This window comes from Plecotus auritus (genome assembly GCF_963455305.1).
Source record: "Plecotus auritus genome assembly, chromosome: 8".
In the NCBI taxonomy this organism is placed as follows: domain Eukaryota; kingdom Metazoa; phylum Chordata; class Mammalia; order Chiroptera; family Vespertilionidae; genus Plecotus; species Plecotus auritus.
The window spans coordinates 157,321,604-157,348,454 of record NC_137782.1 but is presented as its reverse complement, the minus strand read 5'-3'; the positions used below and the strand labels follow the sequence as shown (position 1 = coordinate 157,348,454).

Sequence of the window (26,851 nt, the reverse complement as noted above, 5' to 3'; positions counted from 1 at the left end):
TGGCGGCTGCGTTTCCTCAGCATGGTCTTCTGCTGACCCTCTCATCCTCTCCCTCTCCTTAGGCGGTGTTTCTCTCTCCCACTGTTAGCCTGTCAACAAATCCCCTGCCCCGATTTGCTTAGCCTCCCTTTGAAATTGGTTTTTAAGTTTCTGACCACAAGCATCCCTGTCTCAGGCATGCTTGTTCTCTCACTGGAATCCTAGGGAAGCAAGGCCACCGGTGGGAAGTGCATTCGCATCTCCTCATGCGCCCTCCCGAGCTTCCCAGGAATCCCCAGACTGTCTGACTCCTCCTCTCCATGCCCTGACCGAGGACCGTGCTTCAGGGCGGTAGGTCCTCGTCATCCTTTCTGGGGCTGTGAACTTAAACCGTATCCTACACTCCGTGTGCCTGTCTGTATTCCCTAAAGCAGAGCAAGTACTTGGCACCTAGCGGGTAATGAATAAATGTCTGGTGATTGAAAAATGACGGGTTAAAATTTAATTATAAAAGATCACTCATGACCTGCTAAAAAAATGGACTTTATATGGTAGTCATTGTGGATCCATTATAGATTTTTAAGTAAGGGCATTAGGTTAGGATGTTCTGGTTCCTTGATTGCAAACCGTTAATCAAGTGACACTATAAACAGATTGGTTGTCAGAAAGTATCCTAAAGTACAAAACACATTCAGAGTTCGGAAATACTTCGGGGTCATGACCGTGAACATGGACTGTTGCTGGCCTGACAAGGAGAGAAGTGTGTCCTTATTGGAGATTTGCAGCTGGTAGAAAACAAGACACTAACTCACCCTATAATAAATACTCTGTAAGTCCTCTGAAAGGAAGAGACAGCGTAGGGTTAGTATGTTTTGACCTGTCGTTTGATTTTACTGATGCCTCATTTCGTTGATCTCACCCTCTTGGCCCTGGTCACATTGCTTTTTGGTATTACTGCTGCCAGTTTTTTCAAATTCAAAGGCAAAACCATGCTTGATGCATGCACTTGGAAGAAACCCTGGCACAGATCCTCCCGAAACCAGAGAGAGAAATTATTAGCAGTATCCAGACCAGTAGCTGACTGGCTCAGATTCTTCCTCCCATGGCCATTCCTGATTAATGGGAGAATCTGTTCTGTAGTTGAAAAGCCTCTTTCCTCAGCCCAGTCGCTTCTGGCTTCAGAGCGTGACCAGCTGCGCAGCCGAAGCCATTGCCAGGGCTCTGTTTCTGATTCCCTCCTCAGCACGGCAGACGGGGTGCGCGGGGAGCGGAGTGGTGGTCAGAGCATCCAAGTCAATTTAGGCATTTCAGCTGATAACAGAGATGCAGCTCCTCTCATCAGAGCCCTTCGCGCTCATTGGACACCAGGTCCCCTTCAGAAGTGGGTCGTTCCTCTATGTAGATGTTGCCGTTCTTTCTTACGCGCTGGTTCTTAACTTCTCTCCAGCCCGCTTAGCTCCTGTGTCTACAGTGATTGATTTGCTCTGTATCTTTTCCTGACGCGCTTTTCTTCCCCCCACATCTCTCTTTCCTTATCCTCTCTTCCTCCCACCCTTCCTCCCTCTTCTTATGTCTGTTTGCCTTCCAACTCCCCCTACCATCGCATTTTCCCCCTTCACAGTGAAATAGCCTTATGTTGGCCTATTTCCAGCAATATTCATGCACCTCACTTATTTTTTGCCAGCCTAAAAGTATTTATCAGTTTTAACAAAGCTGATGCAGTTTATGGCAGCCTTGGTAGCCTGAAAAAATAACATACTATTACAGCAGGATATATTTATGTAACTTCCTTGTTTTTCTTCTTCTGGATTCCATTTATTTTATTTCAGGAACCTATTATCTGGGTGGTTGGAGTTTGGGATCCTTGTAGGGTCTTCAAAGGTAAAAAATAAAAAACTATCTCCCCTGCATGGTATCTTAAAAACAGTAACAGGAAGATCCAGCATACGTTTGTGAGAGTTAAACTCTTACTAAGAGTTTACCAGTCGTATACACTAAGAAATAAGATGTAGCCCTAGCTCTCATGCATCCAGTTTTCATGGGGAGACAGGCATGGAAACAATTCAGAAAGAAAGTGTGAGGAGCTAAGTGATTTCCTCCTGTAGAGGTAGGAAAAGTTGACAGGAGTGCTGAGGAAGGAGTGACATTCTCACCGGGAGCATCAGTCTAATTTCCGTCCCCAGGGAAGGTGGCATTTTCCTTGAACCTTGAAGGATGGATGGGCAGGATTTCTGTAGCTGGAGGAGAAGGATAAAGGGGGGCCGCGGTGGGGGGTGCTCATCTGGCGGCTCAGAGTGGTGGGCACGGTGCACAGGTGCGAGCACCGACTGCACTTTTTCAAAGGTGGTGGCCGAAGGAACAGGAGTAGGCTAGAATGATCGCCTGCGGGTAATGTAAGAGCTAAAAGAAGAGTGATTTTCACTCTCTAGACTTTGGAAATGGGAGCATGTTTATACACAGAAGGGAAAGAGCCCGCGGAGAGGGAGAAATTCAAGGCCCAAAGCAAGAGTGGACGGCCCCAGGTGGGACAGCAGGCTTGCCTTTGAGTCCTCGTTCCCAGACTTTCTGTGCGTCGGCTCCCGTTCTGCCTTGTCCCCAGGTCTCTGTGGATTTGTGGTCTTGGGCAAGTCATTTCACCTCTTCCTGTCTTCCTTGCCTCATCTGCTAACACAGGGCAGGTCTCCTAATGTTTAAAGCTAAAGTTCCACTCATATGCATGCTCTTTGCTCTTAGGGCAGCATGGCAATTTTGTGGAGAGAGGACTTGACCATCTCTCTGTAATATCAAAACGTACCTACCTATACTTCAGTCAGTTTCATTAATAGCTTTTTTTTTTTTAATATATTTTATTGATTTTTCACAGAGAGGAAGGGAGAGGGAGAGAGAGTTAGAAACATCAATGAGAGAGAAACATTGATCAGTTGCCTCCTGCACACCCCCTACTGGGGATGTGCCCGCAACCAAGGTACATGCCCTTGACCGGAATCGAACCTGGGACCCTTCAGTCCGCAGGCCAATGCTCTATCCACTGAGCCAAACCAGCTAGGACTAATAGCTTTTTTTAAATCATCCTTTTGACTACATCTAGTACCTCTTTGGAAAGTTGAGACTGATGTCGGGGTGACCACATGGTTTGGTAAAAACTGCAGCCCCATGAGGTACTTGTGTTAGTATGTATAGTCTCCTTATTGCATCATTGACAAGAGCACATTTTCTTGCCACTTGAAACAGATCCACTAGCATCCCAGAGCACATAGTTTTGATATTGGCAACATGTTAAGGCTGCACCCAGGCCATTCCCATACCACGTCCTTTGTAATGTGCCAAGTTCTTGGTACACACACCTTATTTGTCATGTTGAAGAGCCTGAATGCACTGATTTTACGAAGGAGGTCTTGTGCCAGGGCAGCTGGCTCTTTCAGTAGTGCTTTTCTCATCCCTGCAGCTTATGTTAGAACCTGAGCATGAAGCTTCATTTTATCTTCTCTGGAGCCAATTATTCTTTAAAGATGAGAAATTCATGGGCGAGTAAATCAAAGAAGGATTTTTGGAAATATTCTGGCACCAGCTGCTCTGAGCAGCGCATATTCAGTCCCTGGATGTAGTCATGTACGGGGGACATATTCCACTGTGAGATTGAACCATGATGGCAGCTTGTAAATATTTTTAATCTATACCAAATCGATGGCAATAAAGCCCAGTGAGGTGATGGATTTCTTTGTTCTACAGACCCTGCAGCTATAAAATCCCATTCAGTCCTCTGCTCATTTTAAACATTCATCACTTACTCCTGACTCTATTTCTCCTTAGTCTTTCTTTAGATGTTTGAGCCCTTAGCTTGCTTATGTATTCTGTCTCTGTTTTCCTGCCCTTTTTCTTCTGTCCATATCTTGACTTTCAGCTCTCCCATGGTTAAAATGTTCTCCTGCCCACCAGCAAACTGTATTAGTTTGATTTGTTTAAAAACAAGTCTCTTGGTTCTGAGAATGGACCTATGATGTAATGTAACTAACATTTCCAGCACATTTATTCTGTACCAGATGCCACCAGGCACTTTATAGAAATGATTTTATTTAATCCTCACCACAAAACTTGTGAATTAAGTTGAAGGGTTACAGGAACTTGCCCAGGATCACGTAGCCAGGTACAGGCAGAGCCATGATGGGAACTAAATGGTGTCATTCTCAATCCCATGTTCTTCATCAGTTCTCTTACTTGTCTAGTCTGTTCAGTCCATCAAGATTGGATGATCACCAGTGATGTCACGGTGCCATGCTAGACACAGACATGAGAACTATAGCAAAGGCCCCTTTCTCTTGCAGTGCTGGATTCAGAAAGTCTGCTGAGAGGCACGTGCAGGTACGTCCATCAGACCTGTGCATGCCAGATGACTCTTTCTAAAAGTCAGGGAAGTCATCGCCTTCATGGAACTGAGATTTGAAGGTTAGTGAGGGTTTGCCAGCTGGAAAGGAAGAGAAGGCATAAAGACATGAGATAGGACAGAACCTGGGACAGCTGAGCAAGTGGCCACTCTGCACCTGGGGCGGGCATGGGTCCTGCACGGGTGAAGGGAAGGAGGCAGGTGGTGGTGATGTGTCGTGGGACTTGTGGAGCCCAGATGCCAAGGTTCAGAGTGGGGCTTGATTCTTCAGTCATGGGGAAGGTGGTGGGACCGTACCGTGGTTTACCTCCTCAGATCCCTCCTGGCCCCATTCTTCGTTCCATGGAAGGCCCTGGCAGTCCTGGGAGCTCCATGGTGGTGTTGACAGTCAGTAGCTGTGAACTCCGAGTGATCCGCTTAGAGGAAATTTTATTGCCGTGGCATTGTAAAAACTAGTGTTTTCATACAGTCTTTTGATCCTTGGTCCTACACAACTGCAATTAAATGAAACCCAGAGCTATAAACAAATATTTAATTTCAGTGTTCATATCCTTAACTTGTAAGATTAATACAGAGATATTTTCCAAAGAAGTTTTTGTGTAAGCTTAAAAGTATGGCTTTTATGCAATTATGATTTGTTTTTCCTAATTAATTTTCCAGCTTTTCTTTTTGAGAAATTGTGCATTTAAGTGATGCTATGAAAAAGCATTTGGGCATTGTGGAGAGCTGTAATCAATGCTGTTTCAAGTGCTGTTTACTTCTGCTAATTACTGTTTAAAATTAACCTTCGCAGAGCAAACATCTTTCTCGATGGCGTTTTTATTTTCCATAAACATTTTATTAGTCATGTTTCTGGTCTTAACAAGATGATTAGATATGCACCCAGTTGTTTGTTTGTTTTTACTCATTCTTGCTTTCCCACTTTCCATCAGAAAAATAATCAGAAGGTATTAATATTTCCATCAGAATGCTAATATAATGCCCATGCTTTCTGGCTAAGGGAATTACCAACTGGCAACAAAAGTAGAATAAAATGTAGTAAGGCATACCTCACATTGAGATTCTTAGGTGGGGACTATTTAAAACAAATTCCAAACAGATTTTAAAGCCTAGAAGATGGTCTTTTGTCGTCATTACCTTGGAAGCCCATGCGCTTGTCCTAGTGAGGCATTCCCTGTATAAATGTCTTTATTCCCTCCCTCTCTCTCTCTCTCCTTTACCCTCCCTCCCTCTCTCCTTCCCTTCCTTTTTGTTTTTTGTTGCCTTCAGTATTTGCCACATTTTCTTTTGAATGCCTTTGGTAATGGCAAACTTTCATTCTTTGAAGTTAGATTTTATTTGGGGAAATAGCCAAAAGGCATATGGAGTCATATCTGATTAATAAAATAGGTGAACACTTTGGGGAATTCTATTTTTGCTAAAACATAACTGAGAACTATTAGGCACTGAGGCTGATTTTATTGTATATCTCATGACCTGCCTTTAAAGAAAATGTCAAAAAAAACATTACAGAAAAGTGTTGAGAAATGGCAGAATCCGAATAACTGTATAACTTCTAAGGTGACTTTGAAGAACAACAGGATTGAAATGTATGTGTACGTCTGGTCATTTTGTCCCTCAGGCTTTGTCCTTTTATTTACTGTCATATCTTACACTTTCAATGTAGTTAAGATGTTTTAATTCAAAAAGAACTTAAGGATACTTGAATAGCTCTAAGTGTTTATTCTGAACTGTAGCTAGTGTGTTGCTCTACATGTGGGGATAGGCCTGTACCACGTACTAAAGTTCCCCTAAGTAGGAGGTGGGTGGGTGAACCTTTTTCCTTTGTGTAATTGAATAGTTGTAAGTGCCATTTGAAATTCTGAATGTCCGAAAGATTGTTGAATTCTGATAACCATACAGTCTGAGGATTATCCTGGACACGTTATATCCCTATTTATCCCTCCTCCGGCTCATGCTTGCTTGAAGTAGTAGTATACTTGCGTGGAAAGGGATCTGCTGTGTTCCTGAGTCTGTGATACTAAAGATTTGGTTAGTCAGTGGTATTACGTACAATGTCCTAATACCTGCGGTAAAAATTTCTTACATAATGTTGAATAAGTCAGCTTCATGAATTAAATATTCTACTGCCCTTTCCCTACTTTCTCATCCCAAATGTAATGAAGCCGGTTTTATTCTGTGATTGTCTCAGGGCAGCTCCCCGCATCCTCCAGTTAATACTTTGGAAACCCTTGTTCTCTCGAGGATCTGTTCTGTTACTGTGGAATCAGTGATGGGTCTAGGGCTAAAAACGTGTTCTCTTGATTCTTGTCCCTTGTCTTTTCTTGTCGTATTTTCTCAGCTGCCTTAAATATGTCCAACTCGGGGACTAGTTACAGCAAGGCAATGCATTATCAAATTTCAGCCTTTTTTTTTTTTTTTTTAACTTTCTTTCTGATGAACTTTTAAGCATGTGTATATGTAATGGGAGCAATATTTAGAGTGCTGGGTACGAAAGGAAAAACTTCCACGCTAGAGTATTTACACAATCTCTTCATTGGGTAAATCAGATTTTTGAGTACTTAAGAATTCATGTCAATGTTAAAAGCCCTTTAAAAATTACAAATAAATTTAGGCAGTTTGTTTTTGGAATTGATTTTGACAATTCCATTGACTTCTTAAAGTAATGAGTGTCTTGCTGGGGTGCCCTAAGCCAGAGTTAGCCAGGACTCACTGAACCACTGCCCACTTAAGGCTTTTGATAGAGCACGTGTTTTTTGTGGTGGTATGTTTGTTTTGTAATGTTTCTATTGATTTTAGAGAGAGAGGAGATGTGGGGGATAGGGGAGGGAGAGAAACATCGATTGGTTGCCTGCGGCATGCACCCTGACCTGAAACCAAGCCTGCAACCTAGGTATGCGCCCTGACTAGGAATCGAACCAGGAACCTTTCCGTGCAGGGGATGTCACTCAACCAACTGTGCCATAGCGGCCAGATAGAGCATGTTTTAAAACGCTTTAAAATAATTACCATCTGGAGACCTTTGAAAAAGTCCATAAAGTTAATTGTACCTTGAGACACACCCTCTGCTCAGCTGCTTAAGCACTGTATCATTTTTACATGGTTCCTTTGTTAAAAATCAGTGTGGTCGAAGTACAGCATTATGGTAATACGCTGTTCATTGTCACAGACAGTGTTAAAGTAACACAACAATTACACACCTATTAGAAAGCCCGGCCTTTTGCTAATGTTGTATAGCTAAAGAAGGAGGCTTTGGGAACTTGTACATTTTTGCTTAATTTGGGTTGGTGCTACCTGACTTTTGTGGTAATTTTTTTGAGTCCTTTACCCTTATATCATTTGATTCTTTGACTTTACATTGTTGGTGTGGTTCCATAACTTATAAAAAGATCCCAGAGCCTTTTGTAACTATTTTGAGGTCAGCAGCTGATGCTAATCAGAGCTAACAAGAGCTGCTTACTTATATGCCAGATACTAATATAAGGTCTTTGTGTATCACTTACCGGCAAACCCCTGAACAAGCACAAGAGGTAGAGACTTTTATTATCCTAATTTTACAGGTGGGGAAACTAGGAGAGGTTACAGGTTACCCAAGAGAGGTTACACTACTAGTAAATGTTAGAACTATATACGTAGGTAGGTAAATAGATAGAGACAGGCAGACAGATGGGAAGTAGAGACACTACAGGGATATTAGTGAGAGAAGTAATGGTTCCTTGGTTGCCTGCTGTGGTATTACGTTGGGCATTGAGCAAACCCAGAAGTACAAGGTTCAGAAGTCCAGTCCTCAGGGAAATCAGGTTGGATCATGGAATGCCAAGATACGAATATAAGTAATTAGTGATGCAATGTGAACATTTTTATAGAATTGACATAGTGCAGAGTCTGTAAAAAATAGATGAGAGCAGTGGTCGGCAAACTCATTAGTCAACAGAGCCAAATAGCAACAGTACAACGATTGAAATTTCTTTGGAGAGCCAAATTTTTTAAACTTAAACTTCTTCTAACGCCACTTCTTCAAAATAGACTCGCCCATGCCATGGTTTTTTGTGGAAGAGCCACACTCAAGGGGCCAAAGAGCCACATGTGGCTTGTGAGCTGCAGTTTGCCAACCACGGGACTAGAGGAAGGAACCAGACTTGTGGGGGACACAGAGGTGAAGGTATAGGGCATGGAGGAGATGACTTTTGCTTGAAAATGACCAGAATGCTATTATATCTGTGCATCTCTGGCCAAGGGCCCAGGATGTACTAAGTGCTCAGTAAACGTTGCGTGGGTAGGTGGGGCAGTCTGGCTAGCTGGGGATGTGGGGAAGGAGCCGTGGCGGAGATGGCCACCGCTCATTGAAAGCACAGAGGCAGCAGGGCATGCGTGCTCTTCAGTGAGACTTGGGGTGTGTCCTTCGGAAGGCGAGTGTCTGGAGTGGACTGGTGTCTCCATCGCAGGTCACTCTCCTTTCACCTGGACCACATCCCCTGCCAGCAGCAGTCTCTGCTCCCAACTTCCTCGCTCCACCTGCTTTAAATCCTGTTCCTGTTTCAGGGCCTTGGTAGACATGACACTTTATCCTTGAGGCCACGCATCTCTCAAGTCACCATCCTCTTTGTCTCTGCCACTCACTTGTCACTTAACATACTGCCGTGGTTCGCCTCTTTAATTACTGTCTTGTGTTGCTGTTTAACTTGCCCTGTATTGCTCTCTGCTCCTTGGGGTGGAAAGAACCTTAGGAATTACCATCGTCTCACCTTCCATTGACAGAAGAGGAAGTGGAAGCCCAAAGAAATGAGAAGGATGGTGCAAGATCCCTTAGCAGGTAGTGCAAGCTCAGGCCTGAGTCTGTGGCAGAACCCAGTCATGCTGACTGATGATCTGTTCTCCCCCAAACTCAGTAGTGAGTTAGTGGAGGTGAGACACCCTGTGTCCCACTTACTGTGGGCTACAGAGTTTCCCAGAAACATTTGCACATGAAATAATGAATACCACGTTGGCTCTCTAATGTACAGATAGATGTTTCCCAACTCACAAAATGGCATTGAGGAGGTTAAATGTACAGAGAGTAAGAAGACCTCAACCATCAGATAGGTTTGTTCAGAAATAGTGTCAGAAGACAAGGTTTTCCTGCTTAAAACTGTTTTACCAGGAATACATTATAGGGGGCTGGCTGTTAGATTCATTACTTTACTTAAAACTCACTTGAATAAATCCATCAGCTTTATATATTTCTGGCAGTTTAAACTTAGGCTGCTTATTTTTAAGTTATGATTAGAAGTTAGTCTCAGTTCTTTTCTAGTGTAAAAGAAAATCAGTTTTGCCCGGCCAGTGTGGCTCAGTGGTTGAGCATTGACCTATGAACCAGGAGGTCACAGTTCGATTCCTGGTCAGGGCACTTGCTCGAGTTGTGGGCTCGATCCCCTGTGTGGACTTGCAGGAGGCAGCAGCCGATTAATGATTCTCTCTCATCATTGGTGTTTCTATTTCTCTCTCCCTCTCCCTTCCTCTCTGAAATCAAGAAAAATAATGTTTTTTAAAAAATTGTTTCCTCAATTTAATAATTTTTACTTCGCGGTGACATAAGGGAGGATGGAAGTTAGATCCGGCAGTGCCCTTGGAATCGGTAAGTGAGAAATCCTTCTCTGACTCAGAAGGAGACTTCCTGGTGACAGTCTCTGTTTCCCCAACATTCTCATCAGAGGCTCAGAGGTGGAGCCTTCTGGGTGCATTGTTAAGTGGGCAGGGGGTGAAAGAGTTCGGTCTGAGGTTATTGCTAAATAAGAACAACCATGACTTATGCAAGATTCATTTCTCAGAAATCAACACAGTAGACCCTTGTGATTCATTGATTGAACATTCACGAATTCAATTATTCATGAAACAGTGACCCAGAAGATCTGTTACTTGTAGTAATTTGTAATTTGAATCAGGTGTGCTGTGAAGTACCTAAGCAGGAGCAAATCACTTAGCTGGTGACAAGCCAGCTGCCCAATTGTTCTTAGCTCATTATCGCATATGTAGGCATTCATGAACTGGTCAAAACAATTTTCTTTATAAAAGAAAGCCAGCTGCGAGGGCGGGTGGTAAGAGGGAAGAGGAGGAAAGAGGTCTTAGAAATAATGGTTCCTTACGAGAAAACTGAAATCTGGGACAAATTAAAAAGCTGGTATGCTGTATTTGGCAGTAGGTTGAATCTCAGAAATGCAGGAAGAGTAATTCCTAGAAATACCTCCGTGAGGGTACTGGCCAACATGTAAAATCGCATTCTTGGGCAGCTGTAATATACAGCAGGATGCACCAATTAGCGTGTCTGCAAAGACTTGGGGAATTCTCCTGTGGAAATCCTTAGTCTCTTCTGTACTTCCATCTCTTTTTTTATAGGAGGCCCAGTAATGCTGTGGTGACTGAATAAATAGCCTTTTAAAAACACACCATTATTCTTGCAAGTCAATTGAGATGTCTCACATCTCTTGTTACTTAAAGCTTTAAGCTCAGGTAAAATCTAGCATATGTCCATAGCCACTTGTATCAAATACTGCCTGTGCTTTCTAAAAGAACATCTAGCCGATCCAATTCTGTTAGCTTCCTAGGAAGAAAGCATCTTGAACAGAGAGGGCAAGGAAACAGTGTGATCTCCAACTAGAACTAGAAATTGGCACAATAGTCCACCCAGATCCTGAGGTTTTGAGATAGCACAGTAACTCGGAGAGAAAGGATGGCTGCTTCATCTGAGGGGTGTGTGTGTGTGTGTGTGTTTGGTTTTTTAATACTGAAACTCGAAATCCACATACAGCAGCCATAAGCTCCCATTATCACCAAAGAAAATCCGTGGGGTTACCTTTCCCACTTGTTCATATCTGACCCTCTGCGAGGCTCCCTTTCCACCTTCCAAGGCAAGTTGTTATGTTCTCATTTATAACACGGACAAAAGACAGGGCTAACATAAACGCCGACTTTTAATAAGTGGCTTTCAAGGGATGAGGATGGCTGTGCATGCACAACAGGAAACTAGTAAGAAAAGGACGAGGAGTGAGTGGAGAATGGATAGAAAAGACTGGCTCTCTCATTTGCTAGACAACGGGTCCACCGTGTCCTGACAAGACTGGGCAGGCGGAAGCCTCCTCTCAGTAACGGGGCAGAGTCTAAATATCAGAGGCTACGCAAATCAGTAGAGTTCAGCCATCACCAGGTGCAGGTAAGTCAGGTCCCCATAAAACCAGGGTGGCTCAGTGGTTGAGTGTTGATCTAGGAACCAGGAGGTTATGGTTTGATTCCCAGTCAGGGCACACGCCTGGGTTGTGGGCTTGATCCCCAGGAGAGGGCATGCAGGAGGCAGCCGATCAATGATTCTCATCATTGATGTTTCTATCCCATTCTCCTTCTGCCTTCCTCTCTCTGAAATCAACTTTAAAAAATAAATTAGAAAAACAACAACAATAAGAACACACACACACACACACGAAGAGCACAGAACGCTGTGTAAAAGGTGAGGAAGCTGTGGCAGCATGAAGGGCTTGTTCACAGGTACAGGCTACACCAAGCAAGTCCTCGAAGCCCATATTCAGCTTCCACCCGAGGCTTCTCCTGTCCTTAATGCGGAGAGACCCTGTCTGGTACTGCCAGCTCCTCTGATCTTAAAGTTCCCACTTTTCTCTGGCTGGGCCTCTTCTTCTGAATGGACCAGGACAGTGGTCGGCAAACTCATTAGTCAACAGAGCCCAATATCAACAGTACAACGATTGAAATTTCTTTTGAGAGCCAAATTTTTTAAACTTAAACTTCTTCTAATGCCACTTCTTCAAAATAGACTCGCCCAGGCTGTGGTATTTTGTGGAAGAGCCACACTCAAGGGGCCAAAGAGCCGCATGTGGCTTGCGAGCCGCAGTTTGCCGACCACTGGACCAGGAGAAATTGCCCGAGGTCTACTTGCTGGGGATTAGGTTGTTACAGAGAAGCATGTGGTATGAGGCACTAGGGTGTACCCCATGGGAGCTGTCTCCTTCTGGGTCTTGTCCCAAGGCTCCTGTGGGCACACAGATTGCCCTTGTAGTCCATCTGGGCAGGCCTGCCATCCACCCATTCCCTGGATGTTTGTTCTCTGAGGCTCAGAGGGCAAGGCTTTGCCTGTGTGGATGCGTAGCCTATCAGCACCTGAGTGGTGGACAGCACCACGGCCACCCTATGACCAGAGGTTGCTCTTCTGACCTTTCTTAGTCACTCCACTTACCACGGGTTAGTTTGGGTTTGGTTTCGTTTGTATATTCAGCTGATACCATGATAAAGGGGCTTTGTGGTCAGATTTTTAAGCTAGCCTCTAAGCAATATTAATTATTATGAAAGAGATGAGTAACTGTCAGGGAAAGATGCAGATCAAAGGATGAGAAAGGTGGGGTGGCGACTGTGTCCTGGTGGAACTGACGTGGGATTCTCCAGGAGACCTGGCTTCTGGCCCTGCCCCAACATTCATTAGGCGAGTGACCCTTGGCCAAGACAATTGTCTTCTCTAGGCCACCGTTTGCTCCACTTACAGCTCAGAATTTCTGACAAAGAAACTGGTTCTTTGACAAGTAAGTCCTATAGATTGAACTGTTCCAACATTTATATGCAAGAACAGGCATATTAATTCCTCCAATCCCCTGTAATTAAATCTTCAAATCTCTAATCCTTTTTTTCATACTTTAATTGTAAGAAGGATTAGATTAATTTGTTGAAAACTTTCAATTATAGAACATTTCAAAAGAAGCCCAGACTTTCTGCTTAAAGTTTATAAGTATGGAAAATCTAGCTCAATAATGGCTAAGAGTTATAGATATATATAAATATCTTCTTGCTTTCATTAAGTGCCTCATACATGGTAGTTGATGATTAAATGTCTGTGGAGTTGTTAAATGATTAAGAATCTTTCCGGTGCTTTTAACACATTGATGTAGATGTTCGGTAAGAAGCACATGTATTGCTGCTTATTTTAGTGTTTCTCAAGTGATTCTTCAGGATGCTTCTTTAACTTTCATTCTTCAAAGGGCAATGTGCTTCCCTTGTTTACACAGTTTATTTTCTTAGGAAACCGATTTAGAGATTTCTTGTTGTCCCCATGTCCATGTGTCTATCATTCCCTTGTCCCATAAATAGAAAATTTTAATAGGAGATATGGCCACCCAGAATAAAAACTACATTTCCCAGACTCCCTTGCTGGAAAGTGTAGCCATGTGACTAAGCCCCGGCCATATGAAGGGAGCAGACTCAATAGTGTAACTTTTCAGATTATGCCATTTAGAGTTGTGCCCTTCCCTTCCACTTTTCTCCCTTCCCACTGGTTGGAATACTATATGGGTAAGGGCTATACAGTAGGTATTGAGGAGCAAAACAATAAAAGGAACTTAAGTCTAGCAACTTTATGGAGCCCAGTGTCTGCAATACTTGCAAAGTTGAGTTTCATGACACTCTTAATTCCAAATTCCCACAAATTCCTAATTCCTGGAGTAGGAATTTGTGAGAATTGGCTCATCACAGACTATGTTGTCTCCTTTAATTCATTCTTGCTAGCCTTATTTATGGGATCATTATGTCCTTTGTTATATTCGAAAAGTTTTGGAAATAAGCTGTATCCCTGAAATGTGGGAACAGCCCCAACACTAAGCAAGTGTTCACTGTGGCAGCAGCCCTCACTTCTCTTCGATGCCCAGCGTATGGGGCTGAGCAGTCTGCCTGCTCTCTGCACAAGCTACTCTCTGAATTTTATCTCAGGCCTGAGATTGCAGCTCCATGCACACTGCTGTTTCATATAGAAGAGGATGAGAGTGGCTGGACTGCTATTGTTTACATCAGTCAGGTTCATCAAGCATGTCACTGTCCTCTTGTACCTAGAGTCAGCTCTAGTGCATGTGTAAAGACAGACAGACAAAGGCTTACACAGACAGAAGCAGTTCTGCCTACGGGGCTTGGTGGTGGGGGGAGATGATGATAGAGCTTATGAGACACTAAAATGTTCAAACAGCTCTGGTCAAAAGCAGTAGTTGTCAAAGCATGATACCTGGACAGCCGCATCAGTAACCTGTGACGTTGTTAGAAGTGCACATTTGGAGGTCCCAAGGCGGACCAATTAAGTCAGCAACTCTGGTGTCAGGTTCAGCATTCCGTGCCTGACAAGTCCTCCAGCATGCTCAGGTGAGAACCAGTGACCTACGGAGCGTTGGAAAGCTTGAGAGTGCAGTGGAGGTCCGGAATACTGGGTCCAGGAAAACTTGGGCTGAAGGAAAAGGGCCCGGTGGAGAATGAGGGGAGGAAACAGGAGTACAAACGAGCTGGGATTTACGTGATACTGAGAGGAGGCCTGCTTTTGATTCAGGTGTGTCTTCAGCCAGAAGTGCCTTTGTATCACCCCACGTACACACTGGGGTTCTTACATCACCGTGTTTCTGATGTGGAAAAGGGAGCTAAAACCCATGCTGACTGAGGAATGGGAAGGGCTCTTTATTTAGCCATCTACCTCTCCGCTCCGCAGGCTGCACCCCACCTCACCCTGGAAGAGGGTTTCGAGCCAGGAGCCAAGCCCTTTAATGGCTATGAAGGGGGGAAAAAAGGTAGAATTTCCATGTAAGGGCTACCAAGAATATAAGTGCCTGTTTAATAAATTATTTTTTGAAATGCTTTTTCCATTTTGGTAGCTGAAGTTTAAAAATGTTTGGAGTACTATAATTATCATTTCTGGGAAAAAATACAGCATTGCAGTGTTTTTGTTTTTGCTGCAGGTCAAGTTGTAGTTCAGGGTGGAAAGTAAATACATCCCTTTGCTCAGCTGCAGCTCGCATATTTGTAGTCTCCAGGTGCCCTCTTGGCAGTGGCAGTGGCCTAGGGTTGACGCCGTGGGTACACAAAGAATACAAAGAAGGCATAGAAACCTGGGGCCTTTGCAGGGGCTTGGCCCCCAGTGAGGCTGATTAGGAAGTTGGTGCTGGAGCCCAAGGACCCGTCAGAAGGGTGGGTCAGAGAAAGAGTCGTGGGAAGGGAACGGGGTTGTTCTGAGAGGTGGTTGGCGATGAAGAAGTACTTTCTTACCAGGGAGCACCTTCACTGCATAGGTCTAAGTGTCAGGAGGCCTCTGTGTGGGGAGTCACTCATAACCGTTACACGCCATCTAGTCCATTTGATGACTTTGTAAGCCGGGCTGGGCTCATCAACACATCTTGAATGCAGAAACAGCTGGGGAAGAATCTCCAGGGAAAACGACCTGTATAAGGCACTTCCTTCTCTCTGGGCAGATCAAAGACTGCTTTCTCAAAGAGTAGCCCTTTTTATAAAAAAAAAGGAATTAAGAAAGTACTGGAGGCTGGCAGAAAAGCAGCACTTGAAAACTTTTGGCATGCTAACATGATTGTGTGTGTGTGTGTGTGTGTGGAGGGAGATATGATATATGTGTGAATTTTATAACTCAACTTCACTTTTATCAACAATAGCAAACATTTAATGATGTGAATCTGTGCATTATATTGGGGATGCTGTACGTTATATTGGGGATAGTGTGTTTAAAATGAACTGAGAGCCGAAACCGGTTTGGCTCAGTGGATAGAGCGTTGGCCTGCGGACTGAAGGGTCCCGGGTTCGATTCCGGTCAAGGGCACGTACCTTGGTTGCGGGCACATCCCCAGTAGGAGGTGTGCAGGAGGCAGCTGATCGATGTTTCTCTCTCATCGATGTTTCTAACTCTATCCCTCTCCCTTCCTCTCTGTAAAATATCAATAAAATATAAAAAAAATTATTAAAATGAACTGAGAGGGAGAAGTGAGCTAACATGAGGGTCTAAGAGTGCCCCCTGTGTGTGTGTGTGTGTGTGTGTGTGTGTGTCTACATATGCATACATGCACACATACAGGGGTGGGCAGAAGTAGGTTTACAGTGTTCATATGAAAAAATAATACGGTAATTAATAAATACTACAAGAATACTGTTTCCCATACTCACAACTGTGAATCTATTTTTGCCCACCCCATATATGCATATAAAATATATGAAATATTCTTTTATTTCTATAATGTAATATTTTATATTCTATAAGTATAACATTGTTATGTCAAAGAATGTATATTTTTTAATCCCCCCAACAATCTTGTAGAATAAGTATTTATATGAGTATAGGAGTATTCTGAGATCTGACTCAAAGCCTCGACTTCTAATAATTGATGATGAACAATCTGTTGTACACTTAGATATGGCAGGCATATGGCTACCTGCCATGTACATATTTTCACTTACCTCTTATAAAATCTTGAGGAAACTGACACAGAGTAGTCAAGAAAGTTGCCTAAGATCAGACAGCTAGTTGTAAAAAAGCCAAGATTTGAACATAGTTCTTTCTGGCTCTGAAACCTTTGTTGTCAACTAGTAACTACACTGACTCTCATATAAAAGATGAAAATTAGCCTAAAGCAGTGGTCGGCAAACTCATTAGTCAACAGAGCCAAATATCAACAGTACAACGATTGAAATTTCTTTTGAGAGCCAAATTTTTTTAACTTCTTCTAACGCCACTTCTTCAAAATAGACTCGCCCAGGCCGTGGTATTTTGTGGAAGAGCCACACTCAAGGGGCCAAAGAACCGCATGTGGCTCACAAGCCGCGGTTTGCCGACCACTGGCCTTTAGGAACCCTTGTTAAGTTGCAAATGAGTGGTGCAACATAGGAGTAACTTATTTTTAGTAAAACAAATTAAAAAGGAAGGAGGAAGAAAAAAAAACGAAGCAGCCAAAATATTCTTTCAAAAGCCTACTTTCAAATTTTTTATCCTTATGGGATTTTCTCAGATGTGCAAACCCTCATGAGGACTACCGTTGAGCAGTGAAGTAACTGCTCTTCTTCAGTTGTGGCTGCTGCTGTCAGCACCGACAGAACAGCGCTCTGCGGTACTCTACCTGCCCTTCCTTCATGCTGTTCAGCACCCTTTTTATTCTTGGTGTCTCATTTTAATTGCGTAAGTGTAGTCACTTCCAGGGACCCCTGAAGACCTCAGATCAGTGCATAATATTCTTTGGAGTCCTTCTAAAGACGTTGGAAATCCATACACCACCTCAGGGACTCAGGAGTTTATTGACAATGTTACTGACAATACCCTTGGTGTAACTGTTCCGTTTTTTAGAATCACAATAAGATCACATTTCTACTGTACTTGCTAAAACTCCACAGTACTAACAAATACTGGAGTTTCAAGAAAAAAGAACTGGCTTCTCCTTTAATTAAAAAATCATTGGTTGGTCCTCCTCAGGGCTTGGGAGTCCCTGGGGCCTGAGTCCACAGGCAGGGCTCACACTTCTGGCTGGAGGATGTTCGTCAAAGAAATCCACAAACTGCAGGTGAAGAACACCAGACCCTTCATTCTCACGTCTTAAAAATCTGGCGTTTGGTTATATTTTTTTCAGATCAGTGCCATCATTACACAATGGGAGAAGCATCCCTTTCCTCAGGGGAGGAAACCTTGAAGTATTTGAAGGGAACCCACCCAGAGTCACATAATCACTCAGCAGAATAGAGGCTTTGTTTGTGTTCTGTAATGGATGTTGCCTTCCGTTTAAACACCACCCTGCGGAGTGCCTCATTCCGAGTGTTTATGCCTTTATGACATTTTCAAGCTGTTGATGAAGATTCCTCTTCAGATGTCGCTGAACTGACTATACACATTTCGTTCATTGAAGTTTTTCCTCATTAGTCACTTGCCCTATTCTCTCATACCTTTCATTCCTTTTTTTTTTTTTTGTGGGCTTGTGTTTATGGCCCAAAAAAGGGGTGGGGAACCACAAAAAGGGGGGGGGGGGACAGGTATTTAGAGAAGGCTGTAGTGTATTAGGTAAAAATATCATCTTTTTGAAGTCAACCTTTACTTCTTTGTACATTTATCCAAACCATCCTTTGGCCTATTTTATTGCCAGATTTTTAAACATTGCTACATTTTGAAAATTTGTTGCTGTGTATGAATATAGAAATGTAATTATTTGAATGGCAAATCCCTTTAGAAGTAAATTGAATACGCGTTCCTGGTGGGAATGAACAGATAATGAAATAAAATGTCTCTGGCTCAAAATTCTAATAAATTTTCATAAACTGTGATTTGAGATTCAGTAGGATACCTACGTGCACATTTGAGACCCAACACTTTTTCAGAGTAAAAGAAAATGCTGGGAAAGTTCCCCGGGCGGGGGCGGAATTCGTATACTAGTATGCTGCCAGGTTTGAGAATCATTATTCTAGCTCTGTGGTTCTCAGACTGGAGCACGCATGAGCATCACGTGTGTGTGTGGGGGGGGTGGGGCAGTGGGTTGCTCAGATTGCTGGACATGGCTCTGGAGTTTCTAATTCTGAGGTCTGATGTGGGGTCTTAAAATGTGCATTTCCAGTAAGTGCCCAGGAGATGCTCATGCTCTGGTCCATGGCCCACAGTTTGAGAGCTACTACCACACCAGAGGCAGTTTGTCTCAATCTTGACAACTGCTGAAGTACCTGGAACTCTTGCTAAAATGCAGGCTCTGATGCAGTAGGTTGGCACGGGGGTCTAAGCCTCAGCAGCTCTCACAAGCTCCCTGGGGAGGCTGGTGTGGCTGGTCCGGAGGCCATCCTTTGGTAGCAAAGCTCTAATCTAAAGCATCATTTTCAGCCGAGTTCAGTAACATCCTGGGCCATTCCTAGAGGGACAGCGGGGCTCAGCGTACAGCATGGAGCACTCGGGGGTGGCAGCAGAGAGCTGGAGGGCCAGCTGCCGTTGGAACATGCCCTTGGCCAAGCTCTATTGTCAATAGGGACCTTCACTGTACAGATTCCCAGGTTGCTCGCAGGACTAACACAGTGATTCTCAGCCCTGATCACAGGAGAATCTCCAGGGAGCGACGGAGCCAAATATTAATTCCCAGGCTCCTCCCCCAGGTATTCTGGTTTGATTTAAGGTGGGATCCAGAGAGGGGGGTTCTTCAAAGTCTTATAAGTGATTCTAATGCACGGCCAGCATTGGGAACCACTAAAGTGTCACATGCTGCGATTTTACAAATCACATAACTTTTAAATTTCTATTTGGCTAATTTATGTTCTACTAGGATGCAAACTATAACTTCATTAGGTCATTGAAAACAATGTAATAGGGCATCTTGAGCAAAACCACCAAGAAAAGGCTCTGTAGGTTCTATCGCTGTAAAATCCTAAAAGCAGAGTAAAAGAAAATGCTGGGAAAGTACAGCTGGGGTTTCTGAACGAGCTGAAATATGAAATATTTCTGGGACTGTATCAACAAGCCTAATTTTTTCCCCTCGGGGTTATGATTGTGCGGAACAAGTCTTCACTGCGAAGCTTGCCAAAAAAGGTTATGATAAAATCATGGAATGTGAATGAAAAGAATTCCCAGTGTAACTTTAAAGGAGTCAGTCTCTAAATTTTAAAATACAAGGGTGGCATATGCCTTGCGTTTGTAACAGAAGCTTTGAGAACAAAATAATCCTGGATACCTCCTTTTATTGTGGGGTGGCTGTAAGGCCAGGGAGCCGATGAGGTTGGGAGGGCGGCCCACCGGGGAGAGATGAGGACACACCCAAGACGTGGAACCTTGGTTTTCTTTACAAAGTCACTTTTGTATTCTGTATGTGAGCAAAAATCCAACCATTGACTAAGCATCCCAATTCCAGGAGAGCTGACTAGGGAAGTTGAAGTTCCTGTTGCTTCCAGCATGGTGGGCTTCGTGGGAAGACTGTGGTGGGCTTGGGAGTCTGCCACTTGCTTTGTGACCTAGCCCAGTGGTCGGCAAACTCATTAGTCAACAGAGCCAAATATCAACAGTACAACGATTGAAATTTCGTTTGAGAGCCACATTTTTTAAACTTCTTCTAACGCCACTTCTTCAAAATAGACTCGCCCAGGCTGTGGTATTTTGTGGAAGAGCCACACTCAAGGGGCCAAAGAGCCACATGTGGCTCGCGGGCCGCGGTTTGCCGACCACTGACCTAGGCCAAGCTTCTTAGCTTCTCTGTGCCTGCCTCCTCCTCTGCCAACTAGATGGCATCTCTTTTTCACGTGGGAGTGCATAGGGGTGTGACAGCAAGTAGAGGCATGATGCCTCACACATAGAAGGTGCCCAGTTAGTAGAGATTGCTTTCATTTCTCTAGCATGTTATGAGAATTGAATTCTTAATAAGAAACGCCCATCAGAATATTTTTCTATTGATATATTTTTACTGGTGAATTATACTAGTTTAGATTTCTCCTTAATAGTCATAAGGTATATCTTTGTACTTGGAGAGTAGGATCATTTTTAAAAAATATATATTTTACTGATTTTTTACAGAGAGGAAGGGAGAGGGATAGTTAGAAACATCGATGAGAGAGAAACATCGATCAGCTGCCTCCTGCACACCCCCTACTGGGGATGTGCCTGCATCCAAGGTGCATGCCCTTGACCGGAATCAAACCTGGGACCCTTCAGTCCGCAGGCCAACGCTCTATTCACTGAGCCAAACCGGCTAGGGCTCATTCTTGCCTTTGCGCCTTCATTCTTGCTGCTCCCCGCACCCGGACATTCCCACCCTGCCCTTTGTGTGCCTTCTCCTTTCGTTCAAGTCTCTGCTCAGGTGCCATGTCCTCAGACACCTGCCCTCACCCGCCAGGCGAATGCAGTCCACCCTCGTCACTGTTTCTGCTTCGGAGCATTGATCACCACCTGGCATTAGGCTGTGTGGCTCTTTGTTTATTGTCTAACTCCTCTGGAATTGAAAATCCAGGAAGGCGAGGCCTTTGTTTCATTTCCTGCCCGTGGAGGTCATTCAGTAAGTATCTGTTGAATGAGTGAGAGAAAGGAATGGAGAGGACGTCACTGATTGCGCCTCAGCTGATACCCTGAGGAGACTTATCTCCCAGGACCACCAGGTGACCCCTGTGCTACCCAGGGCTGATGCCCAGCTACTCGGGGACTCCAGATTTTAAAGGAGGGAGATTACCAGAGTGAGGTGTGGGGAAAACATCGCAGACGCTTTCCCTCTTTATTCTGTGTTCTGCCTACCAAATTCTGACATTATCTGGTCTAATCAAATTGGGGTCCCTTGAAATAGCTATCATCTCAGAATGATCCTGACTGTGTGTGTGTGTGTGTGTGTGTGTGTGTGTGTGTGTGTGTGTGTGTGAGAGAGAGAGAGAGAGAGAGAGAGAGAGAGAGAGAGAGAGAGAGAGAGAGAGAGAATTAGGATGGATTTCAGGAAAGGACCGAGTACCCAGCAGCATCGACTTGGTGGCTGCCTATCTGAATTTTATCAGCCCATTTTATGCTGCCTGTTATCCATTAATAAGTGGTTAGCATATCTGTTGTTGTTTTTAGAGATTTTGAAAGAGGAGGAAGACTTGGTGGTAAATGTGTGGTATTCTATAAAAATGAAGTAGATATAATTAGAATCTGGCAGTATAATTTTTCTCTTCTTTTTTCTCTTCCCATCTAGTAGTATTTCATTTGACTTCGGTTTTACTTAAATCTGTGTTTAAACTGAATACTCTTGAATGCATTTATTGCACAGATCATGATTACACTTTCCCTGTTGACATACGGACCTGGAGGTCTACAGTTGGCCAACCTGTAGTCAGACCAGTTAAAATGACTAAGAGTGGTATGAACTCTCCAGTATTATTGTAATTAATAATAGTGACCCTGTCAATATTTTAAGGGCTAACCTGTTATAGGAAGACTATTAAAATAATGAAACCAGCGGATGGTTCCTTAATTACCGCTACTGCAAGTGCTACTGCCACTTTAGTCTTGGTATATCTAGGGCAGTTTTTGTTGTTGTTGGTTTTTTTTGTTGTTGTGTGTGGGTTTTTTTTTTTTTTTTTTTTTTGGTATTTTTGTTTTTTGTGTTTTTTGTTGTTGTTATTATTAAAGATTCCAGTTTCAAAGTGTTGTTGCCAGGGCAACCAGACTGCAAAGCTTGTTAATTAACTTAAGTATTATAATAGACATCATAGGGGAACTGTCAGGAGAGAAGAGGCTTCTCAAATGGATAAAATTAAAATTTCCTTCTTAATGATGGAAAATACATGGTGTGGCTGTAGTTTTTCTTCTCAATTTCTCCATGGAAGAGATGAAATGTACTGGAAGACTTATTTAGAAACAGGCTGAGAAAAAAAGGCATCAGAAAAACAATTCCTGATGCTGTGGTAACCGTGGTTGGGTTTAGGTGACAGGCTGCTGACTGGTTGGGGGAGGGGAAGACGCTGGGTGAGTAAGGGTTCTGGATACTCTATTGAAAGGTGAATAGAGGGTTGAAGGAAGAGAAGAATAAAACTAAGGTTAACAATTACAAAATAAAAAGAAAGGTAGAGATCTTAGAAATCTAAATTATTTGAAAGCATTATTTTACAATTTGCCAAGTCGCTGTATAACTTGAATCTTATGCCTGCTAGTCATAAAGTAAACAACCCAGTCTTGAAAATTTAAAGTAAAATCCTAATGTTAGAAACAGTCCAAAGAGAAGTTACGGGTTCATAGTGGGAGATTTTTCTAGATCCTTCCTGGAAATTAGGTTAAAAATGTAAGATACAGGGAATCTGAATGTCAGAAAAGCTTGATTTGATAGATTTGTAAGTTTGTATCCAAACTTTATAAATATCAATGTATTTTATAAATATCTATGTATTTTAAAGTTGGCCATAGACCACACATGCCAAAAACAAACAAACAAACAAAAAAACAAAACATAAAAAAATTCACAGAAGTGTAGAACATTGTATAGCCTACATTCTCAGGCAATAAGACAATATAACTATAAATTAAAAATCGAAAGGAAAGCCACCCCCCCAAGAAAAATTCATTGATGCAGAAATTCAACAGCATTCTTCTAGAAAGTCTTTATTACAGAAGAAACCAAAGTTGAATTATAGATTATTTAGAAATGAGTTACATTGAGAGTAATGTATATAAAAAATTAGAATGCAAAGCAGTATTTGAATAAAGTAGTAAAATTATTAACATTTCTAAGGAAATAAAGTAAAAGCAAACTAAGCATTAACCTTAAAATACTACAGAAGAAAAATCAATGAAATAGTTAGAAAGGCAAAGAAGGAAGAAAATTTAAAATTTAAAAATTTAAAAGTATTGAACATATAAACTACAAATAAGAAAGTTTGATCAATAAAGCCTAAAATGAATTTGAAAATCTAGATGAATCAGATAGAATTTCTGACTAAAGTATGTTAGTAGAGAAGATTATTCTAAAAGAGGTAGAACATGTGAATAATAGTCAAAGAAGAAATCTGTCGCTTCCTACTTTAAAATAAAAATACTGAGTTGAGATGGTTTCACAAGTGGGTTTTATGAAAACATCATAAAACAGAAAATTCCTATATTATAGCTGAGAAAGAGGTAGACTGTGAAACAGCTCATTGAAAAAGTTAGTGTGACTCTGAAAATAAGACTGGATATAGCTAACACACACACAAAGGAGAGAGCTACAGGTTAATATTAATCAAGCTTATACATTTTTTAAAGGGAAAGCCAGCCAGTGTGATCATCTTGAGAATAGTTGAAAAAGCAGTTAATCAGATTTAACCCTCATTTTTAACATTCTTAAATCTTTTCCGAGGCGTGTTTTTTGCACCAGTATATTACAAAGGCAGTTCTTAAGAAGTAAACAAATTTCTTAAGGCCCTGCCTGCAAAACACACATCAATAGATGACAATGTTGGGACTGTTTAACGAAACATAAAGAGCAAAGTAGGAAGATCTAATAAGTTGGGTTTTAATGAAAACAAGTTTTATTGATGCATATGTTTGAAAAGTGATTATAGATACCAACTATTTTACACGATTAGAATGTAATAAAATGTGATAGAGAAAAAATTAATTTTGGCCCATTAACAAGAGTAGGAATTAAGAGCTGTTTGCAATGGAAGTCACAGAACTCTTATCAATTATGAGACCATGTGTTTGTGTCAGCCAGATACGCTGTCTCCTAGGTGCAGTTTACAAACTCCATCTCTGTCAGTCCCCATACAGTCAAGATTCAGTTTCTCCTCCTCAGCCTTTTGCTCTGTTCTGCCCATTCTGACCGGGATCCAACAGTGGAATTCCTCTTTACGACTCACAGCAGTTGCCTGTAGTTTTATTGTATGAAAAGAAGATATTCGCATCCTCCATCTATCCTGCTGCTGCCTCCCGGCCCCCGTGCGGTCCTGGGACACACGGGTGTGCCTACCTCTGCGGGATGCTCTTCTCCCAGCCCTCTCCCGGGCCCAGCCCTCACTCCTTCAGGTCTTTGTTCATATCAGCTTCCCACCGATACCTGTTCTCCCCAGGTTTTCACTGCTCCCTCTTCTTCTCTGCATCCTCATTCCCCTCTGCTCTGTTCTTTTCTTTCCCCTGAAGCACTTACCACCCTCTACTATCTCTGTAGTTTGCTTATGCATACTGTTTATTGTTTATTTTCTGTCACCCTCCACTGCATTGTAAGTTGTTTGAGGTCAGGGATCTATGTTTCTTCTCTTTATGGCAGTGGTTCTTAACCTTCCTAATGCCGCGACCCTTTAACACAGCTCCTCATGTTGTGGTGACCCCCAACCATAAAATTATTTTCGTTGCTACTTCATAACTGTAATTTTGCTATTGTTATGAATCGTAATGTAAATATCTGTGTTTACCGATGGTTGAGAACCACTGCTGTAGAGCCTAAGACCATCGGAAAACACAGATATTTACATTACGATTCATTAACAGTAGCAAAATTACAGTTATGAAGTAGCAACGAAAATAATTTTATGGTTGGGGGTCACCACAACATGAGGAGCTGTGTTAAAGGGTCGCGGCATTAGGAAGGTTGAGAACCACTGCTTTATGGGGTACCCCAGGCTGCTGGAACAGCAGCAGCTCAATACGGATTTTTGAATGAATGGACTACAGCTATGAGGAGGAAGACTTTCCTGTACTATGTTTTGATTGGGTATGAAGGAGTTAGATAAGGAAGATGGACGGTAAAATGAAAGATACAGCAGTTGAGGTGGAAAACAACCCGAGGAACACGTGGCTTGGGAAATAGATCTGCTTCTGTGCTGTGAAGCACCAGGAGACCTGAAAGTGAGGAGACCGGGATTCTCGCCTTAGGTTTACCACTGACCTCGGGCGGATCGCGTCTACTCGGGGCTACAGCCTCTTTATCTACAAAGAGGTGAACGTTTTTAAACGAGAAGACTGTGAACTAGGTCTAACCCTGCTTCGTGATTCTATGTGGGTTTTACACGAGGAAAGACAGAGCTTACGATAGCGTACCCTGATACTACATGGTACCATCTCCTCCTTCCCCCCCCCCCCCCCCAAGGTCCTGAGGCTACAATGATGTGCTTTTGGTTTATTTCAGTCTTTCCTCAAGGACCTCATTCATGTTGGTGTAAGTTTCTTAAAAAGGTAAATGAATGAGCTGAGGTGTGGAATGATGGCTCCGGAAGCTAGGGCTTTGCTTGGTCAGTTTTTGTTTGTAAGATTGAGGTGCAGCGATAGATCAGTGCATCCTACTAGAGAAAAGAGAATGCGAGACATTTGCTGGATCTCTGCTGGAGACAGAAACATACCAGATGTCATTTAGGGAAATTACATGGGAATTTGGCTCGTCGTCCACCTTGCTGAGATTCCACATCACAGAATCATAGAATCTTAATAAGCTCCTCTCCTCAACAATCAGAGCGTGGAGGTGGAGCTCTCCCATGCTGATTGTCATGTACCTTGTCTCGCCCCTGAAGTAGCCATGACTTATTTGTGGGTCTATTTCGTTATTTAAGCGTGCACTCTGTTCAGAGAACAGCCCTCAAAACTCCCTTTAAGTGCAAGGATCTCTCATTCAGTCAGTGACTGCGTTCAGTGTTCTGATTCTCCAGGCCGTGTAGGCGTCTCCTGTTGGCCTGTCTTCTTCTTGGCCAATGCGTTGGACATTGATCGTTCCACACAAGTGAGAGGGAAGGTGAAGACGGAGGCAACTTCAGCCTCCCATCCTGGTGTCGTGAGCAGATCTCAGGAGAGATTTCATGGTTGTGAGGGTTTTCACCAGATTTCTTTCTCTCCTGTCCTCTTTGGTTCGTTAGGACTGCGTGTGCTTCCGAGGAAAGCGCCCCACAGCGCCCCGGCACGTGCTAAACTTTGTCTCTCCCATTCAGAAGAGAAGCCGGACTGCTCCAAGGCTCGCTGTGAAGTCCAGTTCTCCCCGCGCTGTCCTGAGGACTCCGTCCTGATCGAGGGCTACGCTCCCCCCGGGAAGTGCTGCCCCTTACCCAGCCGCTGCGTGTGCGACCCTGCGGGCTGTCTGCGCAAAGTCTGCCAGCCGGGATACCTGAACATACTAGTGTCCAAGGCCTCAGGGAAGCCGGGAGAGTGTTGTGACCTCTATGAGTGCAAACCAGGTATGCACGCGCCTCGTCTCAGCAGCCGCGTCCCTCCGCAGCAGCCCCGTCTCTCCTTCCGCGTGGAGATGGGCATTCTCATCGGTGCGCTGCGTGTCTGTCGCTTTGGGCTAT

General features: G+C 43.2%; 1 protein-coding gene across 5 annotated transcripts in view; it reads left to right on the top strand.

The window, feature by feature from the left end:
* CRIM1 (cysteine rich transmembrane BMP regulator 1) overlaps positions 1-26,851 on the top strand; it is a 181,504-nt gene that overhangs the window by 54,103 nt on the left and 100,550 nt on the right. For 3 of the 5 annotated variants that reach the window (XM_080686658.1, XM_080686660.1, XM_080686659.1), the window contains exon 3: positions 26,495-26,737. The exons of the other annotated variants lie outside the window; for them this stretch is intronic. In XM_080686658.1, coding sequence (XP_080542784.1) covers positions 26,495-26,737 — 243 coding nt within the window. The remainder of the gene's footprint in view (positions 1-26,494; positions 26,738-26,851) is intronic. 5 annotated transcript variants of the gene reach the window in all.